General features: G+C 38.4%; 1 protein-coding gene across 19 annotated transcripts in view; it reads right to left on the reverse strand.

Moving 5' to 3' along the window:
* Positions 1-21,345, reverse strand: part of NRXN1 (neurexin 1) — a 625,130-nt gene that overhangs the window by 67,821 nt on the left and 535,964 nt on the right. For 11 of the 19 annotated variants that reach the window (XM_065739648.1, XM_065739644.1, XM_065739643.1 and 8 more), the window contains 2 exons: positions 19,870-19,959; positions 18,097-18,416 (listed from right to left, as the gene is read on the reverse strand). In XM_065739648.1, coding sequence (XP_065595720.1) covers positions 18,097-18,416; positions 19,870-19,959 — 410 coding nt within the window. The remainder of the gene's footprint in view (positions 1-18,096; positions 18,417-19,869; positions 19,960-21,345) is intronic. The other 8 variants (XM_065739655.1, XM_065739653.1, XM_065739654.1 and 5 more) reach the window with 1 other exon arrangement.

Below are 21,345 nucleotides of genomic sequence, written 5' to 3' on the forward strand. Positions count from 1 at the left end.
GAAGCAAGAGGAATGTCCAACTGCTGAGCAAAGGCACCTCCCTCACGGCGTCACGCAGACCACAAACTTGCTTGGCTGTAGTGGTGCGACGGCTGGGCACTCAGAGAACACACACATGCCTCAAAACCTTAATTTGGTGAGTTGCTACCTTTTCTGTAGCACCTTTGAAAGCACGCCCATTCCAGTTGCGCACAGTATCATTCCCGCTAAGCTGCGTCATGTGCCAGATGTTCACCATTTAGCCAATATTAGCGTTCTGACAAATGAAACTACACGCCAACTCAAACGCTTACGTTTACTAGATGTAAGCAGACATTCAAAAGCAGCTTGTTTTCAAAAAACTGTAGGCAAATCTGGACAGGCAATGATAAGAAACATGTTTTTATCAGGCCCTCAATTGAGAGCTGTGAACAACAGATAATGCCTGGGGGCAAAGAACGAAACTATGGGTGGATTTACTGCATGTAGTGCGATACAGTGAAAGCAGGTGCAGTGACATGTCCTCATTATTACTTAATCTTTCTATCTCATAGATATGGGGATTGGGACAGTGATGGGATTGGAACTGTGGTGGAGAATACTGAACTGGGAATCTGATTTGCTTTAGTGTCTGCATCTGTATTCAAACTCAGCTGTTCATGAAGGAAAACAAGCAAATTTATTTTGTGCTTTTTAAGCCTTTTTTTTTATATGATTGTTTCAATAAAAAAAGTTCCTCACTGAAAATACATGCCAGAACAGCCTTGCAGAAACATCCCTCTCAAAAACAAACAAACAAACAAACAACAACAGTGCATGAAAATGTGACAAAAAGCAGAAAGGTGTAAAACTTGTTTAATTCCATGCACGGACTGGCTGCATATAAATTAATCATACAACATAGGGCAACAGGAGAGCAAATCTTCCCGATACACAACTGCATAAAGTATCACCAAACAGATTCCAAATGCTGTGGTGGAACTGAGTGTGACAGCAAAGGTGCAGTACTGTGTCAAATGCATTTATAATCATCTTAAAATATCCAGATTTGTTGACAATTACCTCAGAAGAGCAAAAGATAACTGCAGGATCTAACAGCACTTGCTGTCAGCTGCGCTGGCACTGTGGGAGCAGTGACACCACATCACAGCAGTGACACTCTCATAGTGAGGGAGGGGATGCTCCAGCAGAGAAGGAAGAAATGTGGCAGCAGCATCATGCTACAGTCTGAGAAGTTACATGAGGAGATCTGGTCATCACAAAGTCATAGAAGGAAACAAAGATTTAAAGAAAAGTCGCCGGGTGATTTAAAGAGAACTGAATCTCTTTCTCTATAATGACGGGTTTGTATTTCTGACTGTTACAATCACACGGTTCTGCCTCAGCATTCAGGAGCAGAACAGAGGCTTTGCAATGGTATTACAGTGAATATCAAGGAAAGGAGTGTCAACAGAGCAACAAATCAGCCAAGAGGCAGTCTGGCAGACAAAGTAGGATCTGAGGGCATCTTCTCACACTGTTCAGCACTAAAAGAAAAGACCACAAACCGCATGCAGCCCCTGCAAAAGCCCATTAGATGAAAGGAACTTGCTGCTTTGCCCTAATTTACCTAGCCTATGCAGGAGCCAAAACAGAATTTTGCTCACAAATTGCACCACTGTTTTCTTCCTACAGGACAAAAAGCGAAATCAAAATCCAAGTAGATAAATTGCCAGCAGTAGTTGCTTCTCCCCACAACCTTGTGCTGGGGATGTGATCATTCACTACATGGCTCTTACATCCTCAGCTTGCAAATCACTCCACGGTAAGCACTCTGGCTCAGATCTGAGACTGTGAATGTACAGAGGCTGCTGCTCAAGTTGTTAAAACCCATGCTATAGGCAGCCTCTTTATGCCTCCTCACTCTCTTTTAAGGGAGGAAGGCTTCCTGGATATGAAATTTTTAGCTTGGAGCCTGAGGTTGTTTTTGTTTCCGTGTACAGGTTTATGTATACTTAAATTTCACTTTGGAGAATACTTCACAGTGCTTAATACCCAATGACTTGCCATCACAGTGTCAGCTAAGCAATTGCAGTCATAAGTCTTTATAAAGTTTTTGGAGAGAGGAAAGTTTCTTCTCCAGTTTTTCTAAACCAGTGTCTGAAAATGGAGAGCTTTTCATTGATTTGTAGAACCAATTCTGGATTTACAGCTGTGCAATGGAGAAGAAAAAAACAACTGGCAACATGACATTCTGAGCTTAGGGCCCTTGATATAACACTGGAGGTCATTAAACCTCCGAGTTAAAAGATGGTGGCCTCAGTTAAATGCAACTGGATGCAGTGGTTCCATTGCATGAAGGAAAAAACGCATTGGCATGCTAGCCAGGTTTGTGTTGCACTTGCATTTCCTCAAATCTCAGAGCTCCTTTTCAGAACAGCAGGCAGTTAGCTCACCCTAATTACTGCCAGGGAGGCCCAGATGCTTTTGTCAGCTCTTCAAGCAAAGAAGAGGATTAGCAGCAGACAAGCTAGCCATCTGATCAAGAATGGTTCCTAACAGGAAAGTTGTTAAAAAGAAGAAATCCGCTAATACTTATGTTCTCTGCTGAATGGAACAAATCTAAACACCGTATAAATCAAAGATCAAGCCTGATTATTCATATACAGGATTATCTTCCTCGCTCAAGAGACAAATACAAATGCAGTCAATTAAAGAGAATTACCGTAGTGAAACCCTTTTGACTAAGGGCACTGGCCTTCAGCCGTGTGGAAAAGCAGTGGCCGTGGCAGAGGGACGCAGGGTGCATGGGGTCCCAACCACATCAGCATCAGCCTGCAAGGCATCAGCAGCCGGGCAGGCTGGGGCCCAAAGCGTGCAGCTGCTTCCCCACATAGACACTGTGAATGGAGTAAAAGCAATTACTATTTTCCACACTTTGAAATTACACAGAGAGGATCCTCCATTCTCTTGCAAATTGAATTTCACAAGCCTTCAAAGCAATTCTGCTCGAGCTTGAGAAATAGACTCAGCGGCAGCTCTTTATCCGACGGTGCTGGCGGAGGCCGGTGACTGTTATCACTGATTTCAGCAGCTTGTTGAAGCCAGCACAAATCCCCTATCACCATACAAAGTACAATTACCTTCCTCCCCCTTCACGAGAGAAGAAAAAGCCCTGTTTGTTTGAAAATTACAACTGCAGCTTAACCTGAAATAGTTCCTTACGTTCAGCCATATTATAAGATTAAAATAAGACAATCCTGATTAATGCAGTTCAGGGTTGCGTGCGTCGTAAATCTGTCGCCATTTACTGACTTCTTTTATATGGTAAAACTAACTCGTGTCAATTACAGCTTTTAACTCCAAAGGTGGCCTGCAGAGACCTGAGCTCTCCCATGCCCTCACCCAGCTGGTTGCTGATTTTGAACAAGTCACTTTGGCTCCTGCAAAACAACGCAGTCTCTTTTGCAAAAGCCAAAGAGACACACTGATTGCAAAAGATCTGTTAAAAGGCAAACATTATTAACATTATTGAGGTTACTTTGTTAGAAGCATGATCCTACTATAAGCAGAAAATTCGGAGTGGTGATTACCCTGTTGCCAATAAAACTCCTTCAGATTTTAGACTTCTGCTTTACAGCTGCATACCCAACCTCCGGTGACCCAGGGACGGCTCCTTTAAGTCCTGTGTCACATCTGCAAGCCCTATGATGACCCAGATAACCTAGGACATGCAAAAAGGAACCAGACATCTCCATGCAGTCAACTGTGTCACATCCCACCTGAGTTCAGGTAATGGTCAAGTACTGAAAACATCTGCATTACAGAACCACAAACTTTACACGCTGCCTGCAATGGCAGGATCATGTTCTCAGGACACAGCTTTTCCTACAGGACACAGTAGAATTTCCTCAGTAGAAATCTACTGACATTGTTCATAACTGTTTTTGCGTAAATAAACAGCAACGTGGGTCCTCAGGTTTTGATAATTCTCACACAACACACGATGTGAATACCAATCTGTAACTTGCAGTTAGCTGGGCTGACCACAAAGCCAGGTGGTTTGCTATCACTGTGCACACTGTTTGTTGGAATTTCCTAGCTCAGTAGCACTTCCTTTCTTTTCTTTTGTTCTTTTTGGTTTTTTTTTTTTGCACAGATTTGCACAGCACTGGTGGTAGTTCTCTATGTTAAATCCACACAGATACCTTTGTTTAAAACTTCTGTTGCCCTTTCAGTTCAGAATTCTGTTGCCCTCATCTTTTGTGCTGTTATTCTCACCTTTCAACAACTTCCTTTGTGCTCTGAATGTATTATTTGGCATGTTGTAAATTTATATCTGAAGGAATAGCGATGAACTTATTCAAAACACAAGCTGTCTCCAATAGTGTGTATAAAGAATTTCATGATTTACATTCTCCTCGACTACATTGATGCCAAATAGTACACTGAAAGCAAAGGAAATCGATAGAGTTGTACTACTGTGACTGAGAATTTCACTCAGTGTAAGAAACTGCTTAATGAACGCTCAGTCAAAGTCAAGGATCTGTTGCCCTTTCGTTGCTGACCATTTCTGATGCTGGGATGATACACATACGACCCAACTTCAGAGCATACTCACCTACAATTAACATAAAAAACTGAAGAATAGCTATTTGGCTGCTTCTAATTGCACTACTGACTTTTTGTGTTTCTTTGACGAACACTTCCTCTCAAAGGAACAAAAAACACAGGAGCTCTGACAGCGCCAAAAAACTTGTCCACAATGCCTTTGGAATTTTCCAGAGGCTCTTTGTTTCTACCCTCCGAGTTACTGTTTTCTGGTCAGTTGTAGGCAAAAGTTACTGCACGCAATTGCTGCTTGGCACTGTGTGTACTTCTGATGTGTGTTTGCATTTCAGTTCCCAGAGTGCAAGTGCAACACCCACCGCTTCCAGCATGACATGACAGTTTGCTGGCAGCCTTGGTAGAAGGGACAACACGAGCAGCAAAATAAGCCACGTTTTCCCAACTCTTTCAAAGTTAGAGCTAGGAACTTGGAAACAGTCATGGAATTTTAATTGGGAAACACCATACCAAATGTTATTTTATGCCATAGTTTGCTATGTTATTGGCAGATGGGAACTCTGCTCTTACTCACAGTCAGAGTATGTATGTTTTAAGTGCTAGCACCTAGAAACTTCATTGGGACTGCTATGACTGTGGGATGTTCTACAAAGACTAATTTATTCTGTGTTTTCTCAAAATGACTTCCATGTCCAAACTTTCTCTCTATTCAAGATCCTATAGACCACTTTATCTCATAAGTTATTCAGGCTCTTGAGGCAAATGCTGCTTTTGGGTACTGAGAAAAACAATCTGTACATTGTTCATATAGTTCTAAGCATCACAGGAGTAGTACAGCAACAGCAATAGGAGAGCCAACAAAACTATGGGCGCTGTCTCTCAGAAGATCACTGGTGAATGCTTTACCTGTCACAAAGAATCACAATTGGGAGAATGTTGGCATTACCAATTAATGAGCTACTAAAAATGAGTGAATCAGATTGCATTTGATGTGACATATTACCTGCAGGTGAAGTTTTGTAGAATGTCATTCACTGAACCTGGACAGAAATAATAGAATTTGCCCATTTCACATTTTTGTTACCCAGCAAAGATCCAGAAATCAGAATCACACCTCATGTCAAATCTTAATTAGGAAAATAAGCAAACCAAAACTCTTTCTGTAAAGAATCAATGAGAACTGGTTCAAATTTTACCTTTATTCAGCCATAGGCTGAGACAGCACTGGAATGGGCAGTGTTCTTTCTAACTTGGCTATCTTTTCAAGAAAAGACTTTGAAACCATTTGTTCAATCTTTTAAGTTAATGTTTAATGGAAACACGTATATCTAAATACTATCTTCGAGTAGGGACTGTTCTGCATAGTCATTTCCAAACAAATTACCTGAAAAATCTCACGTGCCTTATCCATCAGGGAAATTTATAAAATTTCCTTTTAGACTGCTAAAAGTAAATAAAGGAATTTCAAATATCCCAGTAAACACTCAGATGAGGCAGCACTACAGCTTTTTATTACTGTTGGCATTTGCAAATAAAATCTTGCTCATGCTTTACCATTCCCCTGTGCCACCGCATTTTTCTCTTTCTGACCAAGGAGAAGGTGAGGAAATGTCAACCAAGAATTTTACTCTAACTTCCTGTTTTCTTCTGTAGGCTTACAGACTCTCCTTGTTACAAATATTCAAATGCAGTTGCTCATTTTTTACCCATTAGCTCCATCTACATTGGGCACATGAGTATGGTTTCCTACTAACGATTTTTCTTTGCAGACTTCAGAGTAAAGATCTGCCATGTGGTTTGCTTTGCTAGCTGGCTAATCAGCATGGCTATAGTTTTCAAATAATTCTAGGGACAGAGCGTGTTTAAGATCTCATCATTAGCCGAAATATGGGCATCTAGGTTCAGAAAATCAGAAAACAAAAGCAGAAACAACATTACATGCGTCAAAATACACAGACCATGTCAGACAAGTTTAAAGGTTAATCTAGCCTGGTGATTTTTTTTCCTAATGGTTAATAGCAGATTGCTTGGGAAGAGCTCAGGAATATGGCAACCATAAGACAGTTCTTTCTTGGAATGGCCTCCCTGCCTTCAGAAACTCACAGCTCACACTTCTCATCTCCCAAATTGAAGACTTTTCATGTATCACTAGCATGAAGGGATAAACTTCACACAAAACAAATGGCATACCTCAGTCTCAAAAGACTACAGTAACTTCTGATGAAAAGGAAAAATATGAAAGTAGCACACAGGCAGTGCATTAGCTCTCCTGTTCACTACTACAAGAAAATGTAGTATTTACACCCTGAGCTTCCCTAGCATCGTTTGAATAGGGCCAGTGCCTCCAGCACTACTAGAATTTTGCAATCCAGAGGTGAAGTTTTGTTAGGTAAGATAGCTCTTTTTACCATCATCAAGATGATACCTCTTTCTCTCTCATTTAATTATAAAACGGTTATTTGGTCTGCTCTAGAAAATATTTCATAGACTATTCCTTCCAAATGGTGATTCAAGCTATGAGCATCTACTTCTGTGACAGGAAATGTTAATGTCAATGACACTGCCAAGGAAATTCTTCAAGTGTTTATGCTACCCTACTTGCAGTTGGACATTAGTAAGAAAAATACAGCTAAAATGTGTTTTTGTACACTCAAATACATACACAGGTATTTGCACTTTCTGTAAGGCAACACACATCTTGCTACCAGTGCTATTCTGTGCTGTGACATGATAAACAAATTTATTGCTAATGCTCCAGTATAGATTAAAATTTAAGTTTATTAGCAAGTCCATCACACCTAGAGAAAAATTATTAAAACTATGCTGTATTCCGTAACTCTGGGAGATGAGAATTAAAGAACCAAGACTTATTATTAACAGAAGGAACTATCATTACGTTCAGACTGTCTGGTGGCCTTCTGTAACATGGAGACTAAATCCACTCAAGTTTTTCCAACTTAGGACCAGGAATACGCAGAAGAAATAGAGAATATTCTCTTAGGATTTTCTACTTACTAACACCAGCCTATTTGTTAAAGTCACAGGAGAATATGGATGGGAAAAGAAAATCAAATAATCAATCAGAATCTCAGTCTTGCTGTTTGCAACATCTCTGCAGCATCTGCTCAGTACAGAAATTAATGCCCTGCTTTAAAAACCTGAAAATACCATGCAGGTGCCATTTAAGATAGGTCTAAGCCCATGTATGGTGACCTCATCCATTTCTTTAAAACATGAGAATGTCAGAATACGTGTGTTCTGTGCATTTATAGTGTTATGCTGGAGCCTGAGCAAAGTCGAGTGCAAACTGATGGGCATTTCAGCAACCCTGTCTGCCTCTTCATTGCCTCTTCTTGGCAGAATTCAGCCACAAAATCCCAAGCATTTAGTATAATAATGCAGTGCACTATTTCTTGAAATGTTCTGTTCTCCACACAAGCCTTTTTTCTCCTGGGATCTGATGGTATGTCAGCACTAAGCAATCTCTTCACATGGGCTTCCTCCCACATCATTTCCACTTTTTCCAGGACTACTTCTAATTTAGTTCCTACTAAATTATCCAAAACCCTGCTATTTCTACTTCCTATTTAGAGATATAGACACATTCCTTAATAATCCATCTGAACACATCAAAGCCTTCGGGTTTCATCTTAACCCCATTGTCATTTCACGGCAGGGAAACTCAATTTACTGATGAGAGATGAGCTGGAAGATGATGGCATCGTTTTTCCAAGGTCAGAAAACAAACCTAAGTCTTTGACAACTGTTGATTTGGTATATTCGCTGACTGGAGTTTAAGGAAATGGTTCCTATTTCTCAATTCATATTTCTATGCATTTCTATGAGAGAGAAGTGTAGATGGATCCATGGGACAATTTCAGTTCTCTTCCTCGTGGCAGATAACCCCAGCCATCATCACTCTTGAGAGAAATTGCTGAGTCTCACAGGTTCCCTCTTTATGTCAGTTCATAGAATTTACTGTTCTACTTTGCATTAAAAACAAATTCAATTCATCTACTTCACCTGGCTTTTATACATATATATGCATACATACATATACCACTGACAAAACCATACTGCAAAATGAACATTTCAACAGAAAGTGGTTCAAAGAAGGGAAAACAATGCAAAGAAATAATATACTGCCTGCATGCAAATTATTTATAATGGAATTGCAAATCCTCAGCCTAGTAGAACCTATGGAACGTGGAGGCATAACAAAGGAAAAGTAACTAAGTCTGAAGCCATGCCAGTATGTAACAAAGCCTGAACGTCAGCTATGCAGATTTGAATGTTGAATACCAAATTGAACCAAATTCTTAAATGCAACTTAGGTAACAGATTAAGTGAAATAAAGCGTAAAGTAATTAATCATTTATTCAGAATAGACGTATAATGTTGGCACTACCCACAAGAGAAAAGAAAATGTTTTCCGAATAGTTTCTATACGAATTCTAACTGAACAGTGTCCCAAGAATTACTTTATTAAAGAAAGTGATCTGAAGTCCATGGAAACAGGTGAGCCTATGAAAAGAGCTTTGTTTCTCATAACAGTAGGTGAGTAGGAAGGCTTCAGACATCACTGTCACAAGTCATGTTTAGAGTAAAGCTCAGTATATGGTGTGATTATACAGCATTCTATATGCTGTATATAACATACATCATATAGTTCTGGTGTCAAGTTCAATAAAACATGAAAGAACTTACCAGCACAGATGGGTCCTTGCCAGTCACACACACAAACAGACCCAACACTTCAGCCTGCAGTAATCAGCCTGTGAGCCACTCCTGTATGTACACTGTGGAGACTTGCAGTCCTCATTCCAGTCACATTTACAGCAGGGCAGGCACACTGTTGCAGTACATTAGGGGTCTACATGCCTAGTGGCACATTTAGGCTGTCTGCTTTGGATTTCCACCTCATATGGCTCTGCCTCACTTTCATGCAGTTCTAAGGAATCTTCCATAAAATGCAGAAATAGAACTTAGTAAAACACACAGTACTTCAGTCACAGAAGTCCAATGAAGGTAGTGAACGTGGTCTTCAGTCTTGCCACCACTTCAGTCAATGTTAAGGACACTGAATGCCTATTCCTTTACTTTGATAGAACAGTTTGCAAGGATTTCTATCTTGCAAGGCTACTGAAATTAAGAAGTGGCTGTAACACCCAGGCCTTTTCATCTACCCAAAATGCAGAAAAATGCATAGCAGCTTGATGACTGTGCAGTTATGGGTCACTAAATCTACATCATCCTCTTGTTCCAGATGAGTGAAATAATCCCATTTCAGTGTAATCCTGATGTAATGATGTTTGTTTAGTGTGCCAAGATGCACTGAAGGGGAACAGCTGGCAGATACACCATATGAGACACAGCTAAGCATCACATCATGAGAGGATTCTTCCCAAGAAAGCAAATGGCTTCATATACTTTTTCTCCCAAATTAAACTTAAAAAAAAACCAACTTTGATTTGCAAGCAATTAATCAACAATTCAGACAAGCGTCTTTAGTTTCTTTGGATGCCAGCAATGTTGTAATTTAATTTAAAAACGAGTGTTTTTTTTCTTTCTTTCTTTCATTTTTTTTTTTTTTGCTTGTGCATCCAAGACTGTAGGAGGTATTTTCAAAGCAGGTTTATCCCTCTGGTATAATGGAGAATGCATGGCTTGCCTTCATTATTTTGGTGCTGGAAACCTATCCCACTTTGTTCTCTTTTTAAACTTTGCATTTTAAAAACATGATGGGGGAAACGTGGATTAGAAATTTGCATCAGAAGATGAGGATGGCACCAAAACTTATACAATTTGACTCCTCTGAGAGCTCAGTGTCTTTCAATTCTTTATGCCAAAGACAGATTTGACTGCATTGGTTGAGGAATTCAGTACTTATTAGGAGGGATAGACAGACAACTGTGTGATCACATATAAGTCATACTTGAAAACAACAAAGCAGTCAGCCAAACCAACACACAGGTTTGGTGAATGCGTAACTAAACCTACCCTACCTGTCACTTCAGTTCTCCAAATGGGGATCTCACACTCAATAAACAAATTCTTTACAGGAGAAGAGGAATTTCATCTGTGACTGGGTAGCAAGTATTTAAACATGTCTAGAGAATTGTAGTGCTCATGGTATCCTATTTTAGTTTTTTAGAGATCTTACTCTAATTTCAAAATTAATAAAGAACTCAATTTGTACATATTTAATTGAACAACCAAAGCAATTAGAAAAAACTGAACTAGCACAATCTGATTATTTAAACTGAAAAGCAAAAAGATGGCATGGGTTTCATGTTTTGTGGTATGCGTAAAATCTCTTTGGTTCTGTGGAGAGCCCTTGCTCTTGTCTGCACTGTCTTTATCCAAACAGATGCCACAGGTGCCATAGAAAGGGTCTGGGTAATGTAGCACAGCAGCTACTTTTGGCTGTAGGGTTAAGAGCATTCCAGCAGCTTGTATGAACATTTCTGATCCTCTTTCTTTAGAGAAGACACTCACCAAGACAATATAGTTAATTTTACAACCCTTAGGAGTCCTGAGCCCCTCTGCAAATAAACTGAACTTTCATATGAATATACTTATTCAAAACCCAAACATTAATGCATATAAGAAAATGAACAGTGGGGAAATGTTAAACATTGTGACTATAGAACATGCTCTTCACAGGCATAGAAATGTGTTTGGTTACTGAGATAACAATGGGATTGCATGCCAAACCCTGAAAATTTGGCAGTGGCAAATACAGAATTGTTCTGGTTTTAGATTAGCTTTTTTTTTATTCTCTAAGGAATAAAAAAAATGTGCACGTATTCTCTTCATCAATAGCGAAATACAATTTCAAAGCTTTATTGCATTTTCACTCCTTTACATGCTTGTAAAGGTGTCTGTGCTCAAATACAAATTCTAACCTGGAAATGTCTTTAGTTTACAAAAAATAAATAAAATTCTTTGGAGGAATGGCAACCACAAGTATAGGAAAAAAGATCATCGGACAGTAATTCTTTTGTTTATATAATATAATGCAATATTTTTTATGGTTTTAACTTTCAGAAAATTATTCACTGCTAACCAAAGAAATGCAAGACAGACAGAGTTCATTAATGAACTAAACAGGGTTTAGTAGCTTTCTGTGTCAGCAGAGCAGCCTAACACAGCTGTGGGTTGCATATTAGCCTGCTCCATCATTCCACATCGCCGTGTTGTTTAAAAAGGTGGCTGCACAGCCACTGAGGGATGTGGGGTTGAGGTGACGTGTCTTTGATGTCACAGCCTCCTGTTGGTCAGTCCCCTGTGTTCCTGTCTGCTGGCATATGGCCAAAAGGAGGTGTCAGTGCAGGAGGCCTCCTTGTGCTGGTGCCCCAGTACACTCTTAATGAACACTGACGCATGGTCAGCTGTTGATATGTCCCAGTTACTCGAATTGCACTCCCTTGTTACCATGGATAGGACTGCTGCATGCAGATCAGCTGCAAGAGGAAGGCAGACCCTGAATAGCTTGGCCCCAACGTTTGCACAGAATTTTTAACTCATTGAGGTTAACACTTGTGCTTTCAGGATTTTGCAGAAACAAGCATGATGCGTGCTACTATTTTTGTCCCCAGAATAACCTCACATGACTCCAGAGGAACTAAGCTGTTTATATACTTCTAGTTATAGTTCAACATAAAGACATAGAAAGAGACCAAAAATTCATCTTCAGCCTATTTACAGCCTCATTTCTCATTGTATCACCTATGCACAACGCTGTAGTTTGATTATATGAATAATCTGTAGTTTGACATTTCTATTACTCACATTCACAGACTGAAAATGGTCCAATACAGGCTTACAATATCTTAAGGCAGAAAGCTTTCCTTATTTCATACGTAAACTAATATATTTAGCATTTTACTATATTTCGTGTATATCCTTAAAGTAAACAATGGCAGTTGGATAAAGACTTAGTATATTTTCCATTTAAGGAGAAAGATTCACTCAATTTTTTCAATGAATAACAAAGCGACGCATGCACAGAGAGAAATGTTGGTTCATATAATTTCACCAGAAGTCCAAGAATTGACTTTCCCACCCCTCAGCCTAACTTAGCCAAATGTTCTTAGCGAAAGCCAGAAGCCAAGCTCCCTTTGAGGAGCTCAGCCTATACACTCAGCCATTTTTATGCCTACCTGCAATTAAAATGCGTGAACTTCCACAACTACCCTATCTGCTACCTTGAGCACACGAATCTCACGGTCTCTGTCATCTAGGGAGCATGTCTAGGCACTGTGATCACTGTGATGCTTGATGCTCTAGGATTCATTATGCACTAGCAGGCATCCATTGAATGAAAGCCCTGTGATTTACCAAAGCCTTGGGAAGAGCATTACCTACTGAGGCTGATGACTTGTGGACTGATTGATATGAACTTCCAGAGGAAGAAGCCGTTGCTATATTTTTCAGTGCTTGTTTTTACTTATTGGGCAAGGTACTGAGCCAAGCCCATCACTGTTATGCTACAGTGAATATCACCAAAACCCACCGTTTTAAGACATGAAAAGAAACATACACTTCATCTGATGTGTGCCCTACAGAGCAGCTGACCAAATTTCTGCTCATCAGTTCAATATGATGTCAATTTAATTCCGCTTGACCACAAATCAGTGTCTATTGTTCCAAAACATGCAATCATCTCACAGTGTATTGCAATTGCTGGTTAAGTGGCTAAGTGTTATCAATAAAAGCTCACTCTGATGAGGACAAAGAGGACTGCCAGAATCCCTCATGAAAGATTGGAAAGAAAAAAAAAAAGCTGTTTTGCACATCACTTTCAGAAATGGTTTCCAGCACACGAGAGCAGGGGATGCTGTGTGGATAGGCTTTCACAATCACAGCTTACGAAACTGATGAGAAATGAGCACATTATTCTTGATTTACTATCCCTTCATTTATGATTTCCAGTTAATATAGATCCACGCAGCCATGCCAAAGAGATACTAAAGGCCTGATTGTGCTATCCTCATTCAAGAAAAAACCATACTCAGAAGTCCTTTTGAAGCCTTTCTGCTATTGCCAACTCTTGCATTTTTTATTGCAAGCCTTGCAGTACTGAATGTTTTGCTTAACATTTTGGCTCCTGGAGTTATACAACATACTAGTCTCCTTTATTTTCAATTTTAAAAGAAGTTTATCACCTTCATGATTGAATAGAAAAGCTTGCAAATGAGCTTTTTAAAATGTGGCAAAAATAAAAGTGAAAAAGAAGAAAGAACATAACTGTAATATTTTGCTGAATAACTTCATAAAGGGAATGATATTCTTAGAACAAATTCAGGATTCCTAAGCCCCTGTGTATACTTGCGACTCATCAAAGTTAGCAATATAGGCTCTAACTTCACAGGAAGAATTCTCGTAATACTTAAAAGTTGGGGATTTCTTTACTCACACATAAAGGAATGCCACATTTTGGGAATACCTTCTAAAAAACTAAATTATGTCTCTACACTTATAAAGAGGTCAAAGAGAATAAATATTTCAAATCTGGAGGGCATCTCGCTGCAGAAAGGAGCAGGGACATCTTTTCTTCCTGCTTTAAGCCTCCTTCAGTACAGTATGGTGGAATGAAGGAACTGTCCAGGAATCCACAGCTCCTGCTCCAATGACTATGGGTTCTCCCAAGTGTCAGTGGCAAAGCAGAGAAAACGTGTTATCGACCACTGACCAGATGCTGGTTGTGCACCAACTGCTGAACTGGCGGCAAACCAGGCAGCCCAGTCTGTAAATTGCCTTCTTTAAAGAGTCTACCATAGCATGTGGTGATCCTACAGGAGAGCTGGAGCTCAGGGACCACCATCTGAAGAGTCTGGATCAGAAAAACAGGTAGCAATCTATCCCTCTCGTGATGGCTGTAAATCTGCATGTAGCTTAACACTGAAACACTGCACTAACTTCCTAATTTCCCTTTATTTTTTCTTTTCTTCTTTACCTGATGCCTTTCGTTTATTCTGCAAGCTATTTGAGGCAGAGGCTGTCACTTCTTATGTGTTTATGCAGTGCCTTGCACAAAGGCTGACAGCTGCAGATGCTATAGTAATCACAGAGAAGGTGGAATTCTCAGGGCGCTAAGGAAAATGAGGCATTCACCTATCACTGACGTGCAGTAGACCTTGAGTACCTTTCTCCACTTTGAAAATCTACAGTTACAAGTATAATAATTAAGATGTCTGTCATCACCAAAGCATCCATTGTTAAAATATGACACAACCTCCAAGTAGGGAAAACCTTCATTGAGAGCAGAGTCACTAACAAAAAAGGAATTTGTTTAAGAAGCACTGAGATCTCATTTGTAGAAAATCGCTCAACACACATTCTGTAAGTATCATGTCTATCTTGTATCATATATTGCATTAGTTAGATACCTGCTGAGAAGAACACACTCCATCAATTGAAGCACTAACCCTGCAGGTCTCCTAAAAGAACATTTCCTATAAAAAGTGATTTAAATGATCTCCTTTAAGTATAGCAATCTTTAATTGAATTTGGTACTACTGCAAATGGAGCAAACAGTTTCTGACTGATTACTTCTATTCATTAAGACATGAACTGATTTGCAATAATACAAGTTTTTCTGTTTGGTTGGTTGGTTGGTTGCTTTTTTTTTCTTTTTTCATTAGCAATTCTTGTTTAGCTACCTGTTTTTTTCTCAGTAACCTAATTAATGCCAGAAAGATAACTTTTCATGCATTACATTATGTCAGTGTAGTTGACACTTTTACAGAGATTATGTATAAATAAAGGTCAGAAAAAGGTGTAAAGGACAAAAATGAAAGAGAATGCAGAGTGTAAAAGTAGATTTTCCATGAGAGGATGAGTGCCCTTATCTCCAAGTGACATCAAGATGTAAAGTGATTACTCAGCACTCTGTAGAGCAGACCCATGAGAGTCCTATGGGACACTAGCACATACATTATTACTTTCAGGAGGAAGAAGAAATCAGATATTAATGAAGAGAAGAAATCATGTACTTAATTTGATTTAGCAGCTTCCTAGGTCTGAGTTTGTTGCATGAATAACACAGGAAACTGCAGACAAATTTCAGCTTTGAGTTTTGGACATATCAATCTCTTCAAATCAAATCACAGGTCTTGTGGCAAAACACATTCCAATGCTGATCCTAATTAGTTAATTATACACTTGTAATGACAACACAGATCCTATCAAACAGAATACTTAGCCAGATCTAAAGTAAGCCACTGTGGATTATTAATAGCAAGATGGCCTCAGTTGTAGACTCGGGATATCATGTGCTTTGAGAACATTAACACTGAACATTTCCTTGGAAAGGCTGATTTCAGACTCAGATACAGAATTCCCACCGAGTTGCTTCAAATGGGCTGCAGAAAAAACTCGTACTAGCAAGGCTAATGGGTGGGGGAGTCTGTTCTAAACCTTCACGCACATGATGTGCTGTGGTGAGATGCTGTGTGAGTCCACGTGCTCGTGGAGCCTCCCTGTGCTGGTGGGGCATTAGGAAGCAGGTGCTCTCAGCACTGCGGTGTACTCAGATCAGCCAGGAGCAGCTGAAAGAATGGCAGTGTTCTAACAGATGTATAGATGCTCTGATAAAATTGATAATGGCCACACCGTATCGTAGGCATTGCAGTCTGGAAACAAGGCCTTTGGAATAGCATGAATTGTCTATTTCCCCTTTTCAGAAAAAAGAAAAAGAAGAAGAAGAAAAAGAAGAACACAGCAGTGGGAAATATTTCTGGCAACCGATACCAACTGACACAGCAACTATAACAGCAAACTCCCATCACACACAGATCATGCAAAGTCCAAACTGTGAACGCTGTTGTACTCTTACTCCCAAATTGTACTTGGGAATTACCTGAGAAAGTGGCTGGAAATTGTTAGAGAAGTTTAGCTTAGTTTCATTTCATTTTGGGAGCATTACTTTAGCCCAAATTCTTTCACTGTGCAGGGATGCATTGTTCTTTTAGATGCTAATCTTTTCCCTGTGAAATTTGTTTTTAATTCATCTCATTGCTGTAAAACAGTGAGCAGACTAGTTGGATAATGAAGTGGGAGATGCTATTTAAAGAAAATTAATACTGAAGCAAATTTATTGCCTGTTTAATAAAAACTCTGTAGCTTACTACAATAGTAATTAAAAATAATAATAATAAAAAATACCTCTGCAATCTGTGCTTACAGTGCATGCCATATATTTTTTTTTCTTTTTTCCTTTGGATTCTCATGCAAAAGGAGAAATAAACAAGCAAGGAAAATTCATAAAACCATGCTTATGTGAAAATACAAGTAAGAAGATTTTTAGATGCTTGCTTTTAACTCAAATTTCTTCCTCATTTTAAAAAATAACAATTTCTACATTGCTGTAGTTTTCAATCCAACGTTTGAAGTGTAAATGAATAATACAGCCAGAAAAGCTCCTGTGTCAGGTTTAATGCCCTGAAATTAAAAGTGTGTTGCGATTTTACACAGAAAATAGGCAACTTGACCTCAACCTCCCAGTGTAACCATCATGTTCTCCTCCATTCTTGAGGAAATTAACCTCATTCATCACGTCATGCTCCTGTTCCTCCCTGCAGCTTGTGACACTTTCTTTGCCTTTGTCCTACTTGGATCTCTCAGTGTAGCTGTCACAGCTTCATGGCACAGTGGGTCACAAACAAGCACGTGAACCAATTGAACACATGAAAATCATTTGCCAGTGTATTTTTTTTTCAAATGTATTTCAAGCACACAGCGGAATAAATATATATAAAAAATAATCTTCTCTGACAGAGAAACGTCCTGGTAACTTATAACAGAATGCTGTTATTCAGAGCAGCAGCTCTTAATTCAACTTCCCAAATTTTCTGAAAAAGGAGAGGGAAAAGCAAATTCCCCTATATATTATACAGAGATCTTGACAAAACCTGAAAGCTACTAAATATATCACTAAATTCATGAGATGCAAATAATCTCAGCAAACAGTAAACAACTGTCTCTAGCTTGGAGCCTGAGTCTCCCACAGTTCAGTGTTGTCTTAATTCCCTTAGGAGTCACTGCCTCTTCTCAGGAATTTTGCTTGGAAAGATTCTACATCATGGAAAACGATAATTCCCTCTTTCCAGCTTCTATCACTTTTTTTTGCCTTCTCACCTCCTTCCTGTTCTCTTCCCAGACAAATTCCCATTTCTATCTCATGGAAAAACTCATGACTTCATTTCATTATGTCTAATTCCAGACATCTAGTTCTACACTGAAAACAGTCAATACTAGCCATCCAAGGATGGATCATAGATTTTTTTAAAAAATATACACCACTCTAAAGACAGACAGCAAAAGTGATAAAGCAATCACAAGAAAAATGTGAACCGAGAAGTCTGCCTAATTTAGACAAAACAGCGAAGTCCTTCTTTTCCTTCTAAATGCTGACCAACATCACATCCAAGAGCCATGTGCAAAACTTTTATCTGTAACTCAGACATTTTGTCAACAGGAACAATTGAATCTGTATAATGAATGCAAAATAGGAAGCCATACAAAAAGATGTGAAAACTTTAGCAAAAGGTAAAGAAGCTGACTAACCTGGCCAATAGGTTCTTTTGTCGGGGCCTTTCCTCTCCTAGCGGTGCTCGTGGCCAAAGTGGTGGTTGTTTCCATGACCGATGTTGACATCTCAGATTGCATCGCTGTGGCTGTAGACTCAGTTGTCATGGAGGAAGGCACTTCACCAACAAGTCTCACATTTCCTTCTATCACGATGTTGGCATCATTTTCTGCTGCCATATTCAGAACTTTCAAGCCATTGTAGTAAAGACCAGAGAGCTGGCCTTGGAAAGGATGGCCCCGTTCCTTGCCTCCAATTTTTATGGTTGCTTGGCTATTGAAGATTGTGAGTTGACGTCCTGTGAAGATAATATTATATACATGCAAAAATGTTGACTGTGAACGCTATACTCTACAAGAATGATAACAGATTTTCATGGAGTGAATAATGACAGCAATAAACTATAAGAAAAAGACTTGACTCATAATTCATTGCTTTTTAATGAGGTGTCCATGAAATGCGTAAATTTTGAGAGCATTTGCATGTTCTAAAATTGCCATATTTTTTTCCGTTTTTTTCTTTTTCTTTTTCCTTTTCCTTTTTTTTTTCTTTTTGCTAAAAGGCCAATCAAATATATTTGTAAATGTTTTCAGTACTACAAACAACACCCCTTTCCCTTTTACCTGAAAGCAGTGCTAAGCTTTTTGATGTGTTTCAAGGTTGCCAAGATTGTAATTCCTGAAGATTACTTTTTCTACAAGGACTGCCAACATTGCAAAGATTTTTCCATGGAATTCGGCATTGGGCCTACAGCTTTAAGATGAGTTTATGTATGTATAGACATATGCAAATATGTATATACACACAGAGTTTATATATACACAAACGTCACTAGGTTAAGAGAATTTTTAAAGAATGTTATGCAGTAATCAGTCATATCTCTGTATAAGTGAATGAAATATTTATATTTCTTAATGAAATATTTCCTTTTTGTATTTAATTGTTTATTTTCCTTCAACGTACACACTGGAAAGAAACACATGGTTCACACTGAGTATCTCAGAGGCAGATTCAAAAATAGATGTGTGATTGGCTTTCAGCAAGGCTATCAATTAAAATAAAAGATTTTAGATGTAAAAGCGGCTTCAGAAATGATACACATACCGATGGAGAAATCATGGCACATTTCCATTCAACAGAGAAATCCTCAGCAACAGTACCACTCTTAGTAAATAGAAGTCACTTTAGCAGATTGGTTTCTGCTCACAAAAAGCATGCACACAACTTTAAGTTCTGTTTTAATTAGTGTTTGTTCCAAAATCCCCTTAGAAGGTTGCAAACGTTAAAGGGACTTCATTTTGATTGGCAATGCATCTTGCCCACTATTTAAGATACCTACACTTTAAGCAAATTTTTTTTTTCAGGACCATAATGAAGATATCGTAACTACATATATTTTTAGTTAATAATTTAGATGCTGGAGCATGTAATATAATCTATGAATGATTTATAATTTTTTGTTAATGTTTGCTATGAGTACCTTCATAGATTGAGTTAGTGGATTATATTTAACAGTCCCTTTAACCTTAAGTTAACAGGGTAAGATTATTAAACAGCTGGTACTTCTAGAAATGTATAGAAATTATTATACAAGGTATGCAAATATTACTCTATATTTTACTTTTTAAAATTTGTTTTAAATTTAGTTTTACGGAAATTTATTTTTTATGTTTATTAGTGTTACAATGAAGCACTACTTGGTTATGTTCAAATTATTTTTTTTATTTGAAGTTTTAATCAATGTTTTTTACCTTTGTCGAGTAGCCATTCATCAACTACTCGACCAAGTCGATATGGAATTCGCTGTCTAGCAATCGCCAGGCGCTCGTTATCATTGTTTCCTTTAAAGTTTAAAGAGACATTTCATTGGTTAAAATCTGTAAGGTCAAAGGTTAAAAGTTAATACTTAAAGCTTGAGCTATACAGTTGCCACATGATTTTTTGAAATTTGGAATTTTAAAAAGCGCTACCTGGAACATTTCATGGTTCAGACTTTTCATTCATTCATTTATTTTATTTTAGCAAACAAAATTATTCCTATGTTAATTGAAAATTAGAAATCTGCATTTGAGCTAGGTTATTAAACTTATGTTAGAGACAGACCCCAAAAAACAAATTTAAACATCATAGAATGGCTTTACAAAAAAAGATCATTGACCTCAGGGTTTTGTCTTTTTTGATGTTTCTTATTAACTAGTTAAACATGTTCAGGTGAAACAGGTTTAAGTTCTTCAAAGACATCCAACCTCTCACTCCAGGTTAGTCATTTAAAGAAGAATAACACAAGTCTTAATCACCATTTAAGGCACACTTACTTCTGCTGTCTAGAAAATAGACCTGCCGTAACTTATGTCCTAGTCAGAAAAAAATACATTCTTATTTGCTTCACTTAAACAAATTCCAGAGATCCAAATAAATAGTACAGAACAGACCACAGTATTCACCATTTTTACATTCTCATAAGACAGGCTGACAATGTCTTGAAGGAACACCAAGGCTTTGACAAAAGTGACTTGCTGAAAGGTAACTTTGTTCTGAAATGTGGAAACACTTTACAATTTAGCAAGAGGCCATCTTTAGTGGAGTTTCATAAATCAAGAACAATCCAGAACTCAGCAATGCGAAACACAAGCTGATCATATTTGCAAACTCTCTCTCCACAGTCTGTGCAGAAATATTTGGCTGCTTAAAATAAAACAATGGCATAAAATAAGATCAATATAGTCAGGAAGATATCATACAACTTAGAGTAATTAGCAAACTACTTTAAAATGCTTATTTTTAACTATAAGGTTTTTTGTGTTTTAATGATACAGGTATGATCACTCAAAAAAACCATCCATTACCATCTTCTATTTGAGACTTCTCTTAGGAGAATGGTAAGCCTAAAAATTTCCCTTGACATACAGGTACTATTTTAGACCAACAGTACCTTTTCCTCCATTGTATTGGTTCATATTAGGAAAACCTTGAGATATAAGAACAGCTAGATGAGTAAATGGCCATTGTTCCTACCTTAGGCCTCAATTCTAAGTCAATCTTGCTAGCTCTAATCTACAAACTGTCTCTCACTTGAACCAGCAAGGAACCGTGTCCTGTACCTGCACTGGAAAGTACAAGATGTAGTAGTCTGTGTAGTGCTCATAAATACATTTATGTAAGGTAGAAGGATATTATTGCTAGTTAGCAGAACAAAGTATTATCCAAATTCAGGAAATCAATCTTCT

The sequence above is a fragment of the Cyrtonyx montezumae genome, unplaced genomic scaffold (assembly GCF_038088225.1).
Source record: "Cyrtonyx montezumae isolate F1298 unplaced genomic scaffold, pur_monq_1.0 scaffold_24, whole genome shotgun sequence".
NCBI lineage: Eukaryota > Metazoa > Chordata > Aves > Galliformes > Odontophoridae > Cyrtonyx > Cyrtonyx montezumae.